General features: G+C 40.2%; 1 protein-coding gene across 2 annotated transcripts in view; it reads right to left on the bottom strand.

Moving 5' to 3' along the window:
* LOC132143538 (E3 ubiquitin-protein ligase RNF38-like) overlaps positions 1–11,236 on the bottom strand; it is a 34,161-nt gene extending 22,925 nt beyond the window's left edge. For both annotated transcript variants that reach the window (XM_059553856.1, XM_059553857.1), the window contains exons 1-2: positions 10,990–11,236; positions 9,442–10,034 (exon numbers count right to left, since the gene is read on the bottom strand). In XM_059553856.1, the coding sequence (XP_059409839.1) occupies positions 9,442–9,952 (511 nt within the window). In that variant the 5' untranslated portion in view covers positions 9,953–10,034; positions 10,990–11,236. The remainder of the gene's footprint in view (positions 1–9,441; positions 10,035–10,989) is intronic.
* Between the last annotated feature and the right edge of the window lie 2,221 nt (positions 11,237–13,457).

Here is a 13,457-nt window from a genome sequence, read left to right as displayed (position 1 = left end):
CTGATGTTATGAGAAGGAAAAAGATCCAGGGAAAATGGAGATAGAGGGGGAGAAAGACGGGACTGAGGCTTCCCCTCTCGGCTACTATTGATTTTTCTCTGAGCTTCAGAGTGCATCAGCTTTATCTGTCCATTCCTGCTCCATCCTTCCCTCCTGCCTGAGCTCTATCTATCCATCGTTAGCTTCGGTCAAATGATTCCAGGGTCCTCTCTTGCTCTCCCCCAACACACTATGAAAACGGGCATAGCCTTCTCCACATTATGGGGACAACAACAAAAACCTCTGCCAACTCAAATTGAGCATTTACATTAACCTCCAGAAAACACTGACATTCATGCTCACACACAGGTTCTTCTGCTGAAGCACTTTGCATTGTGAATTTAAAAAGGAGGACGAACAGACCATAGTTAAATAACAGCGAGAGCGAGAGAGAGAGGCTGACAGCACTAATGTTGCCTTATTGCTTTTAATATCAGTGGTTAACGGTTTATAAATTAGGAAAATTAGTTGGTATGCTGCACTGGTATAAACTGTTTACCATTTTAATATTTATGGTTATGTTTAAACTATTTAATATTTTCAGTATTCATTTTATTTGTATTCCAAGTCGTTTTTTTACCTTTATTAAATCAGTTGTAGGTCAAAAAACCAGAAGCAATCTATTATACCATGACATGCAAACACAGCAATATTTTTAGTGAATAATAAAATGTTATCATCATCATCATCATCATCATCATGAGGAAAGGGACAGATGGATAGCTACACAACACATCTATCTTAAAAAAAAGGAAGGTCGGAGTTGGAAAAGTTGAGCCAACAGAGCAAGCGAGAGAAAACAAGGAAGTAAGAGGAGTTTAAATGAGCGAGTTCAAGAGTGTGACAGAACAGAAGGAGAGAAAGATTTGGCTAATGTTTCTCAGCCTGGTTCAGCTTTCCCTCTCACCCCTCTCACTTCAACACACAAAGAAAGGAATGCCAGAAAGACCCACACATCCACTCCCTCTCTTTCGCACTTACTATGTAGTCTACCTCTCTCGACCGCTCAACAAATCTTCCACAGGCCACTTAAACATGGTTTGCTTTGGTCGGTCTCTTTCCAGTGTTTCTCTTCTTCAGATGTGCGTACAGAGAAGGCTGCAGCTTGTCTGACAATGACTACGTTTACATGCTGTTAAAATTCGGGTTATGGTCGAGTTAAGTTCACTATTTGGGTTTCTGAAACATTCGGGATAACCCGTTTACATGCGTGAGCAGAGAGAGTTACTTCTGTATGCATGGAATGTGTAATCAGTCGCCAATCCCGATGTAAACGGCGACGCACGGTTAGCGTCTGGACGTACGGACAACAAGACGCAATATGCGTCATTTCCGATTCTTCTTCCTGTATCCAAAGACAACAACAACAACAGCAGCAGCAGGCGGATAATGAATAGTTTGGGGCAGATAGCGATAGTCTTTGTTTGCGCTTTGGCGCTGGTACTGATCCACCAGCAGCACTTGACACTACTGTGCCTCTATACTGCACGCGGGGTTTTTTTATGCGCCGTCTCTACTCAAAAGACCAAGATTCCTTGCGAATGGAACATGCGCAGAACACACATTTTGATGGGGATATGCCGAACCGCATTTACAAGACCAAATATTCGGGTTAAAAAAGGGGTACCCCAGGTATAATATCCCGGTTTTTAAAAACCGGGATATGAGCATATCCGGGTTTTTGTCGGTGTTTACATGGCCGTGCGCAACCGGGTTATTGCTAATATCCCGGTTTTGAACGGGTTATTGGCTGCATGTAAACGCAGTCAGAGACAAAACTGCTTTTATAAACCCCAATCAGATCCTATGCACCAAGCCTCTCGGTTAACCTGGACAGAGATAGCATCTAGCAAATTCAACTCTACCGCCAGGCTCAAATCCCATTCACAGTAATGGGCTCTACAGAGTGACGCTGGGCTGGGACTAAAGTTGAAATTGGTCTTGCTAAAGTCTGATGTCAGATGTGAGATTTACACAAAGACGAGAGGTCAATGCGGTTTGAGGAAAGCCACACTTATGCTTTGGTCTCCAACAAACACAAAGATCGGAGCACAGGATGGAGCCCTCTTAAAAGACAGTCACAGGAATGGAGTGAACCACAATGCCATTTGCTCCTCCTGAGTGGATTCAGCTTTGATAAACACTGGGAAAATTGAGCATGAAGTTGATTCTTTTTTCGCACCTATTCAGTAATGACAATGAATCAAGAGTTGGGTTTGACTTTATTTATATGCTAAAACATATACTGTGCAGCATTTGGACATCTGAGGTTACGTTGGTTTTGAAAAACTCAAAAGCCCCTTTCACACTGCCAATCCGGCAAATACACGGGTAAAGTGTTCCAGCAATTGTTCCCGGGTCGCTAGATTTTGCACTTTCACACTGCCAGTGATTACCCGGGATATGTGCGTGCTTTCACACAACCCGTAAAGATCCCGTAACGACGCGTGACATTAGGACATGACGTGTAATGTACGAGTCGAAAACGTTAGGCACGTTATACTTTCACTGAAGCAAGCGAACGATCTCGGTGTCAGCGCAGAAAGTGAGGAACAAACTGATCTCTGCTTACAGTTTGCACATATTTTTTCGTCGAGAACGTTGATCTTCCTTCAAAACTGCCGGTAAAAGATTTGCACGATAACGCGCGTCATCACTTCGACACGGCATTAGATCTAGCTTTTGTTCACACAGTCCTCGTCCCGGGTTGAATCCGGCAATGTTCCTAGGTCCCCACCTCGGGTTCAATGCCGGAATCAATCTCGGGATGTGGTTGCTTTCACACAGAAGGCAACCCAGCAATGTTCCGGCAATTTGCCGGGTCCGACGTGCAGTGTGAAAGGGGCTAAAGTCTCAAAGCCTTGAAGAAACCTTCATAACAACCAAAGAGCAAATTGGGTGCACAAAAAATAATTAAACTGCAGTTAATGAGCATCAACTGACCATAAGAATATGCTGCTTAAGAGGAAACTCTGGTCGATCATTAACAAACTTCAGTAATGTTCAGTTTAGGACAACACTCCATATGTATCATGATTCAAATAAGGGAAGCGTAAACTTAAAATTATTGAACTTTTCTCCAATTTGACAATTTCCAAAATTAAAAAAAAAAATTATAAAAAAGGTGTAGTAAAAAGTGTCAGTATTCCACACACAAAAAAAATCCAAAAGTAAAAAAACAACTGAGAATTAAAATAAGACATAACTGAGGTCATTGAGACTCTTTTTAAATTACTGTTCTTATCCACAAACAATTTCATTAAACGAATTGCTAAAAGAATAGGAATGTGAAGTTGAAACCAGAAACCACTGAATACCTTCAGATTCAGATCTCTAGCATATAACGGACTCTAGGTTTGCTGACCGTTCAGTTAACACAGGCCTACTGGTCGATTCTCACATCCAGATACAAAGTGGCGAGTAAAGCCCTAAAACCGGAACTGTGGGAGAGGTTGCCTGGAGACGGACAAAAGCAGCCAAAACAAACAGACTCTTTTGTTATGAAAATGTAGTGTGAGAGTAAGTTTTTCAGCCACAGTAACTCAGTATGTGTCTGTATGAGAGCATTACGGCCCTGACCGCCACCTACATGGATGAGATCGAGTCAGTCATCCATCTTACTCATAACCATCTGATCAGGAAAACACAACTCCATGTTCATTTGTGGTTCAATGCCTGAGACACTATTGATTGCATGAATGGACAGCAGTAGTATTCATTCAAGCAAGAGACTGTGCTATATTATTGTTATTGTCACTGCTGAAGGGCATTGTTGGCAGTGAAGTGACAGCTGTAAACATTTTTAAGTTTGTGCCAAGCATCCCTTTAGTCCTATTAGCTTTACACTACTGTTTAAATGTTTGGGGTCAGGGAGTGCTTTTTTTTTTTTTAAGAAATTAATATTTTTATCCAGCAAGTATCCATCAAAATGATCAAAAATGGCAGCAAAAGATTCTATTTTAAATAAAGATGTTCTTTTGGACTTTGTGAAAACTGTTGTTTCAACAAAAATATTAAGTAGCATGATTTCTGAAGGATCATGTGACATGAAGACTGAGCTGCTTTGACAGTACAAGAATACATTTAAAAAAAAATTTAATACTACTTCGAAATTTTTATAATTTTCACTATATTTCTAATAAACAAAAAAAAAATAGTTTTTCAAAAATAAACAAAAAACTTTTCAACAATATTTACAAGAAAATGTTATTCTATTGACTATGCTTTTGAATGACTTTGCATCAAACTGTAACAGACCAAATCTTAACATCGTGAAATATGTGAGCAATAAGTACATATAAAAAGTTCATGTCATGAAGTTTAATCAGGACAACTTTGTTAGATTATTTGCGTACATGCTGCACACTGCATTTTACGTTTATTTGTAATATTTTCCAACAAAATACTTTATTGCAGCTTATTGTTTTCTACAAATTCTTACCATAAAAAATAAAAAGCACATAAATATTCTTTAAATTAGCATTTTGAAATTCAATTAGTGCCTTATTTCTGCAAAATGATACAGTCCTTGACATGTCAACTCAGCAACAAGCACGTATTCTGTATCATAGCAGACATTAGTGAATTTTCGTGCAACTGGAATCCTTGACCAATCAGCATTTAGGACCAGTGTAGTTGAGTTTAGACTGCGGGAAAACAAGTGAATGCTCACACACTTACTCGCATACAAAACGCTTGACTTTCTGACAGCTGGCTGTCTGCACGGCACAAATCCAGCCAAATTCCAACTGAATTCACACCCATATTTCATAGGAGTGATAAAACATGTTTCTTCTTACTGCTGTGGTGAGGACATTGTGTGGTGTGTGTGTGTGTATATATATGACTCACATCTATAATATCATAAATTAAAGTAAAAAATAAAGTTTACAATATTCAATCATGTGATTTATTTCAACCACAAACCCATCCTCTCCTTTTCTCCACCTTCATCCTTTTCTCTTTCAACACACCTGGCACCTGTAAGCACTTCGGAGCATCTGTTTTGCTTTTTTGTCTGCTCTCACTTCTCTGTGAAGATGGTGCCAGGTCAGTTCAGTAGAGGAGAAAACCTCCAGCCTTCCTTTTAACACTCGTCCCGGTTCCTCTGTTCCTGGGCTGAAAGGAAACGGCCGTGCTTTCTGAATGGTTTATTGAGAGCTAGGGATGAGGGCTTGTGCTAATGCTCAAACTGCGCTACTGGTTTAAATGATCAGGAGCGCAGTCCAATTAAAACAGCTTACTGACACTACAAAGCCCAGCGCTCATCTCCTGCGCTGCACCTTGCCTGCTGAACAGCCCGTTGAGCGTATGTGTGTGCGCATGAGACACAGACCTACTCAAGGTGAAAACTGTGAGTCCTTTAGGGTCACCGGCTTGATTTTAAAGCACGCAGCAACAGTTGTCTTCATGTTAAGTGGAGGTCTGCAATGTTCTGATTTGGGCCCAAGTGTCTCATAGAGCGAAGCGAGTTAAAATAGACGCTGTTGTTCGGACTGCCAGACTAAACCCGGGAATGGACTCACAAAACAACCCACGCTAGCTCTGGGGACCAGCTGGGCCTTCATAATACAAGCTTGCCCATCCTTAAACGAGAGTCATGAAGCCGGATAAACAAGGCTCGACCATTTCAAGTGTGTCCTTTAAATTAGCAGGAGTTGAGACACTAAGATTACGTCTAGCTCTAAAACACTGTGACACTCTCTCCAGCTTTACAGCCCTACTGGCAGATTCTCACGACCAATACAAACATCAATAGTTGAGATACAGACACTACAGGAAAGCAATTAAATTAAAACGAATGACAAAAAATACAATAAAAACCCTGACATAAATAAAAGAACAACTTGCAGTCCATTCACACCCTCTACACACTGATTTACTGTAACAAACTGCTTTAATTTGAAATAATTCGATTTATTTGAATAATCACTTCAAAGACCGCCATCTATAAGCAAAGACGTTTGTGTAGCAATTGGCATAATGCAGAGGTTCACCTCACAAATATTTTCACACCTAGCCTGGTTAGTTCGGAGCATTTGATTCAGAAGCTGGTGAATTTTCTCTTTAGTTTGCACTGCAGTGTTCATGCTTACATTAACTAATAGCACTCAAATAGGCATTCAAGAAAAAAAGGAGATCACCTTGAGGTTGTAGTGAGTTGTTTTAAAGCAAACAAACTACAGAACTGAAAGTGCCCTAATACACATTGTTTTTTTGCCAAGATTAATTTTCTCACCTGCTTACAAAGATTGAGGCAAATCCTGTGTTATGACGCTGCCTCCTCACATCAAACTTTTCAGGTTCTTCCTTCCATTTGTGTAATTTATAGAATCAGTTTGTGAAACAATTTAACCAAATCATTAAAAAGGTTCAAATAAAAAGTCTTCCATCAAAAATGAGTTACTACACAACATCCATGTGCGTCTTCTCATCGAAAGCTCAGATAAAAATTTGATGACTTCCTAATTTTCTCTGCTGATTTTAACAGAAAATCTGAAGAACACTGTGCTAGAGTTCAACAATGTTAAACACAGCTGATATTTTCACTTTCTTAACAGATTCTTAAAAATAATGGTTCTTTAATGGCATCTATGGTTCCATGAAGAATATTTAACATCCACAGAATTGAAGTGTCATTATTTTAGACTGTCAAAATGTTCTTCACACTAAGTAAAATAAAGTGGTTCTCTTAGGAACTATGCACTGAAAGGCTCTTTTGGGAACTTCGGTTCTATTATGGCATTGCTGCAAAAATCACCTTTAAGGCCTTAAACAGACATCCTATTTAAATTAACCAAAATATAGCATAAATGCACATGGGGTTGAGAGCGCTGACGGAATTTTATTAATGACAGACACGTCAATACTGTGGAAACCAAATGGTCTGTGCCTGCTCTTCATCATTAGAAAATAGGACACAATCAATTTCGATCGGAAGAGATGGAAAGAACAGTTTAAAATCCTTAATCCATTTGGTCACCTCTAACATACTCTCTCCACACTTCTGTTAAGAGTCAGCAGAACTGAGCTTGGTCTGGACCTGCCCCAGGGGAGATTCTACACCCTTCAAATGATCTTGAACTGTCCACATGCACACACACACACACACACGAGTGCATACTCAGACACAGACAGAGAGGCTGCATGCACACAAGCCCACTAGAAATCGGTTTCTCTATTGATTTTATGGGACCTAATAGCCCTTTTTCTCCCTGTCCTCTCAACGCTGAGAATACTACCGAACACCTTCAGCAGAATAGGCCTCAGGAGGTCTAACACAGCTCCTCCCTCTATGCATACATTTGCATTTACAGGCAAATATGAGTTCGATGAGAGGATGAAATGTGCAGGAGGGTAAATGGACAGGGAAAGTCAGTGTGAGAAAATGAAAGGGGGATCGGGTGGACAAAAGAGATAAAGGGATGGGGAATGAGAGCGGGAAAGGCAAAGAGAGAGAGCGCTTCTGTATTGAGAGCAGATGGTGTTGAACTCAGGGGATTTCAGTGTGCCGAGCTTCTCATTATCAAAGGGGCCTATCTGATCTCAGTCAATATCACACACATACACAGCTACTGTATATCCCACTAGTCAATATCACATACACTCTCAGGTAAAGTACCTCTGATTATCCATCCAGTCAATATCACTTGCTCACACCTAGATGCATATCAGGACAAATCATAGTAAAGAAAGAGCAAAGACTTTTGAGAGAGCTCAATGACAAATGGCCCCAACAAAGCTCTCTCTTACACACACACACACACACACACACACACACACTAGTCTAGTTGGTGCAGTGGTAGCAGCAGGCAGGCAAAGCAGGTTGCTTGACGCTCACTCCATCAGACAGGTATTTCCAGTCTAGGCTTTTTATTAAAGTGTGTGTGTGTTGTGCAGCTCTGCCACAAAAAGCAACTGCCAGTAGGCAAACACACCTGAGCTTAAAGCACAACACCTGAGATATTACAATCCACCTCCTTCACACATTCATGCATAATCATTCAGATCCTGCACAAATTTTTTTTCTTCAATTTTTATATTTTACATGTGTTAACTCGCTCCTGTCTTGTGACAATATATACGAGCAGTGGCTGCATTAACTCTAGGTGCGTAAACACATGGGCGCATGTGCATTTGGTCCCGCCAGCTTGTTGTCTATGGCTAAAAGGAAGTGCTGTGGTTGATTAAGCCCATCATGTGGCAGGAAATAAGGATGCCAGAGGCTTGAACACTTTATATTTTGAAATTTCCATTCAGCTATACAGAAATCGTAACGCGATGTGATGCCGTTAGACAGATGTTGTGATCGGGTCAATTATTAACTTAAACCCTAAAGTCAGTGGGAACAATTGTCCCATACTGTGGGGGTAAGCACTGTGCTATTTTGGACCAGCGAATAACAACATTAAGCATTCAAAACAAGAGAGTATAGTCGCAACTTGTGTAAGAATGCAAGTCTGTCCAATTGCACATATACATTACATACGAAACAGCATCTTGTCAAAACTGCTGCTTAAGCCCAGTGTATACTTCAGTCACCCTTGTTCCAGAATGGTCTGCACAACCTAATTTTCACCCGTTTACAAATGTGCATCCACGAGGTGACTGATGAGACAGAACAATGGTCTCTTCAGAGTCCAATAGGTGCTATGCATGTGTCAAACTCATCCATGGTTGGGTTTACTTTGAAAGCTCTGCAGAAACAGAGTAGACTGGAGAGATACAAGTATAAACTTATCTTAATAGTCAATAAGAATGCTTGGTGTGGAGCTTAAATCAACATTAATGAAGAAATAAAACCTGTTTTCAGGAGAACTGCCATATCATGACCCTTGACGGCACAAAGTTTGTCTGGTTACTTGCATACCTGCTGACAAAGCTTTAAGTCCATTTATGAAGAAATCTGCGCTCACATGAAGCCTGTGCATCACTTTGAACCTTTACTTTCAGTCGGAGATGCTCAGCCGGACTTCATTACAGTATTTAAATGTAAGTCAGTATTTACATCCGAAATGGATCTCCTTTACAATTATATAACTAAGTAATATTTATAATAAATGATGAGTTGGCTGATATTTGTGACTACATTCTGATTGAATACTCCACAAATACAATGTTCAATCAGTCCAACACTGTTCTAAATAACATTAAATGCAGCAAACGTTAATAAATGTATGGGGAAGAGCCTGTAACGGTCTTCGCCCTTTATCTTGTCAGATGTTGTGAAAACACAGCTATGCTTAGGCCACAGACCATGCTTCAGCCAAATATGGGACAACATGAAATCTCAAAACAGTATGAAAATTCTTGCTGTTCTAGTAAGAAAAGTCTTTTTTACACCTCCAAGTTGAAATGAGACCCATGACCCAAAATTAGACTGGTGGTTTAAGGCTGTCTTACCTGCTCCAGAGTTTCTGTGCGTTCCAGGCCCCATGTATCTGTGGGCACCTGGAGAAAGCATGTTCCCGGGAGGGCGCAGGTTTTCCGTGTGTCCATGAGCAGCTCCGAGCTGCTGTTGGTGGTGGTGGTGGTTTAGTCCTCCAGCTGGACTTAGTGCACCGCCACCATTCCCAGCATTACTGTTCGAGTTAGATAATCCACCGTGGTAAAATCCAGACCGTGAGCGTGATCGAGTCCTGGGGGGCTCCATAGTCACTGGATGGGGGTGATGATGATGATGGTGGTGGTGGTGGAGGAAAGGGGAAGTAGGAGGTGAATGAGACGCCGCAGAGGAGCTCTCAAGTGCTCCAGAGAATCTAGTGCTGCCCAGGCTGTGGCCCCCCTCCGAACCCCCGTATTCTGTTGGCTGGGCCCCTGCGCCCTCGCATAAATCAGCACGCTTGGGGACGGGGTCCGGGGAACAGACGCGGGGCTCTCGAGACGCTGAATGACCAGTAGTGGCGATTGGCATTTCCTTTCGGCTTATATGATTCCCCCTCTCTGGCTTCCTCCTCTCCAATTCCACGCCAGAAAACACTCACAGATTAAAAACACTGTAAAAAAAAAACGCTGTCATTAAAATGCTTACAAACAATAGGCATTCAAATACACAGCTCAGGTTATTAAAATATTTACAAAACTAAAAAGACCTTGAAACATTCTAAAACACCAGAGAGTTGCTAGTATATATTAAAGCGTTTAGAACCAAAAACTCATTAAAGGTGAAAAATGTAACATTTAAATTAAAATCTGATAGCTGTGGTTGGCAGAACTTAAGTGTAAAAAACAGTGATAATGGTACAAGCATCACTGGAGAGCATTAGTGTATTTTTGTTTCTCTATACTATAAATCTATATATATACACTATTGCTTAAAAAAAGTATAAATAAAATGTAAACTGTGAATTAGTTAATTTCTTTTTTAACTTTAAAAATAAGTTACATGTACTAGTCTTTTTAAAAAACATCACTATTTATAGTAAAGTGGGACAATGCAATAAGTTGAAATTAAAACAGCTATATATAGACGAGTTTATGAGGTTTAAATTCCCTTTTTGATTTAGTAACTTCATTCGTTCAATGAACGCGTCCTACTTACTACATACAAAACTATTATAAAATTATAAATCAAAACCTTTGTTGCGCCTTCTTTGATATGTAAAGCATTTCAAAAACGTTTTAAACGGCAAACTTGCGAGCCTAAGGCAACTCACATTAAAGAGGAAATAAAAACAACACAAAACTAGCTTCGATACGCTACACAACACAACACGCACGTGCCTTGTGTTTATGATGAATACAGTTAATAAATGAAGTACATAAATAGGAGAGAGCAGCTGGTTATCACACACTTCCGTGAACCGCTAGCGTTAGCTCCCAGCTACACAAAAACACACAAATACCTCTAATATTGTCTCTCTACAGCTCTTCTACCACACCTAACCCAGAGATACGCTCTATAAAAACACGCCTTACTTTTCCGGACAGAGTTTAACGGGTTTAAATCACCTTTAGAGAGAAACCATGGAGATGTGTTAGCGCGTGTTAGCAGTGAATGTCGCGCTGGCTTTAGTCCACCATCTGCCTTTCTTCTCACAAAACTACCACAAATAAAGCCCTGGTCGTCCTTTAAAACCCCAGGGCCACATGTCCAGAACAGGCCGCTCGTCGCTAATGGATCTGCCTGGGTTATGACAAACATTTATATTTTCAAACTGTGTTTTGTTGGCGAACAGTGAGAGCCGAAGCTTTCCGAAGTCCCTAATTATATTTACATCAGTGGAAAAACGGCGAAAAAAAGCTGTTTCCCCCACTCCTCCCACTCAAAGAAACGCGTGTATATACTAACTATGGAATAAAAAGCGGAACTCACCCGGAGCTGTGTGTTTTAAAGTGTTTTGGAGCTGATCTTTTGGCGTGGTGCTCCTGCGCTCAGACGGTGTCAGTGAGAAATAATGTGACAGACCATCAGCGCGATTTCACAGCTCCAGCACAGCAGACTAGAGCATTCGAGCACAGAGCCACGGTCAGGCATCCACGCACCCGAGTAATCAAGAAGAAAACGAGTTGCACTTAAATATCTCAGTCTCAAATTATACATATGTGCCCCACTTCACAGTTCGCTCTTATCTAATAAGTGAAATCCTTCGGGAAAACAAATGAAAACATCAACTGGTAAATCATTGCTATTTCTACACATTTTTTTTACTTACATTGCAACTTAAGATTCAAACAGCAAATAATAATGATTTTACCCCCCGTATTTCTATTGTATTCAAATTAAGCCTTCTTATTAGTGCCTGATTAATGATTTAAAGAGGAATGCTGCAAATCAAATAATTACCCTCTCCAGATTTATATTTATATTTTTAGCACTTTCACTTAGTTGGTTTGCTTCTTTACTCTCCTTGTCCAACTGAAGGCAACAAAATATACATTTTGTATTATTATTTATGTCCTTAACTGTTTATCTTGTTTTTTGTCCCCCTTTTGTTTGAATTTTCATTTCACTTTATCAATCTTTAAATGGCATACAATTAAAATAAAAAGTTATAAAATTGTTATTTATTTTTGTCTGTTTAACTTGTTAATAAAATCAATATATTCAGTATTATTATTGAATAGGCCCTACCCCTCTGGCTGCTATCGTGTTTCTATTGCTCTGGTCTGGTTGGTGCACTGAAGGGAATGCAAACCAGAGAGACGCGCCGCTGAAGGGGAAACGCGTGAATAATTTACAAATGTTAGATGCTTCTCCAATTTATATTGACAACTCGTGTAAACTGCCTCCATTCACTTAAATATCCCCTGCACTTTTTTCGATGTAAACGTTTGAATTGGTTCGCATGTAGTTGTTAACACGGTCCGTTCTCTAGGGCTTGTCGGACATTTAAAGCCGATCACGCCTCAGTAGCAATAGTGTGGACATTTAAGTCGACCAATACAAAACAAGGATTTTAAGAAACTGACAAGAGTATGTTGTTTACTTTTAAGAAACATGATTATAGATTAACTTCTCTTAGTCTTGGATTCGTGTAATTTGGTTTTAAGGATCGAATGTATGTCAAAGTGTCCTATATGATTAAAAGGGGGGCTGCTTTTTAATCTTTTTTTCATTCATTTTTCTTAAGAAGTCTTCAATGAGTCACATAGGGGCTGTGGTGAGTCTGTATGTGGGTGTGTGAGTCCCATTTTCAAATCCCACCTTGACACATAGTTGTTGTTTTTTTTTTCTTTTAAAAAACACACTCACATGTGAGTCATATGCTTCCCAGAAAGCATTTTATGCCTGTCCTATTACCTCTTTATTTGTAATGCGTAAGATAGTTCCCGGTTATGTTGAAACACACGTTGAAAAGATACTACACCTATAGTACGCGTGCTCTGTAATGATAATTTAAAGATTGGGCGAGAGATGGCAGCAAGAGGGGCTGCTTTGTAAGGAAATATGGGGGAGTGATAGAGAGAGGGATAGGGGGATGGGGAGAGGGAGGATGGGGGTAGGGAGGTGTGGGGGTTTCTCCACCAATAGGCCCTCTTATTGGTTTGTTCAAATGGTGGGGGAGGGGCACCCAGCATACACCAGCTGTATGAGGAGAAACAAAGGGTGAGATGGCGAAGGGGGGGCATAGCCTACGTTTCCTCTCTAATATTCAGAGATAATTAAAATTCAAGCAGGGCTGATGATTTAAAATGCTGATACGCTCAAATTAAAAATTAACATGCGCTCGGATTCTGATCTAATGCAATATTAAACATGGTGAAAAACTTGCTTTTAAGTATACAACTCTTTTATTAACACCGGATTAATATTTTACATTAGTTTCGTGTTTTCATTTGTTACACTGTGCCCATTCCCAGCACTCTTTTTCCTTAACCTTGACCAGGCAGATTTTATTCATCAAGAGATCTTTCTAATGCAGTGAAATGTGTATTTGCACATAAGCCAGAGGAAGCTGTGCTTTGCATTATTTATT

This window comes from Carassius carassius, chromosome 7, assembly GCF_963082965.1.
Source record: "Carassius carassius chromosome 7, fCarCar2.1, whole genome shotgun sequence".
Taxonomy (NCBI): domain Eukaryota; kingdom Metazoa; phylum Chordata; class Actinopteri; order Cypriniformes; family Cyprinidae; genus Carassius; species Carassius carassius.
Note: the sequence above shows the minus strand (reverse complement) of the source record. Positions and strands in the feature narration are given on the sequence as shown.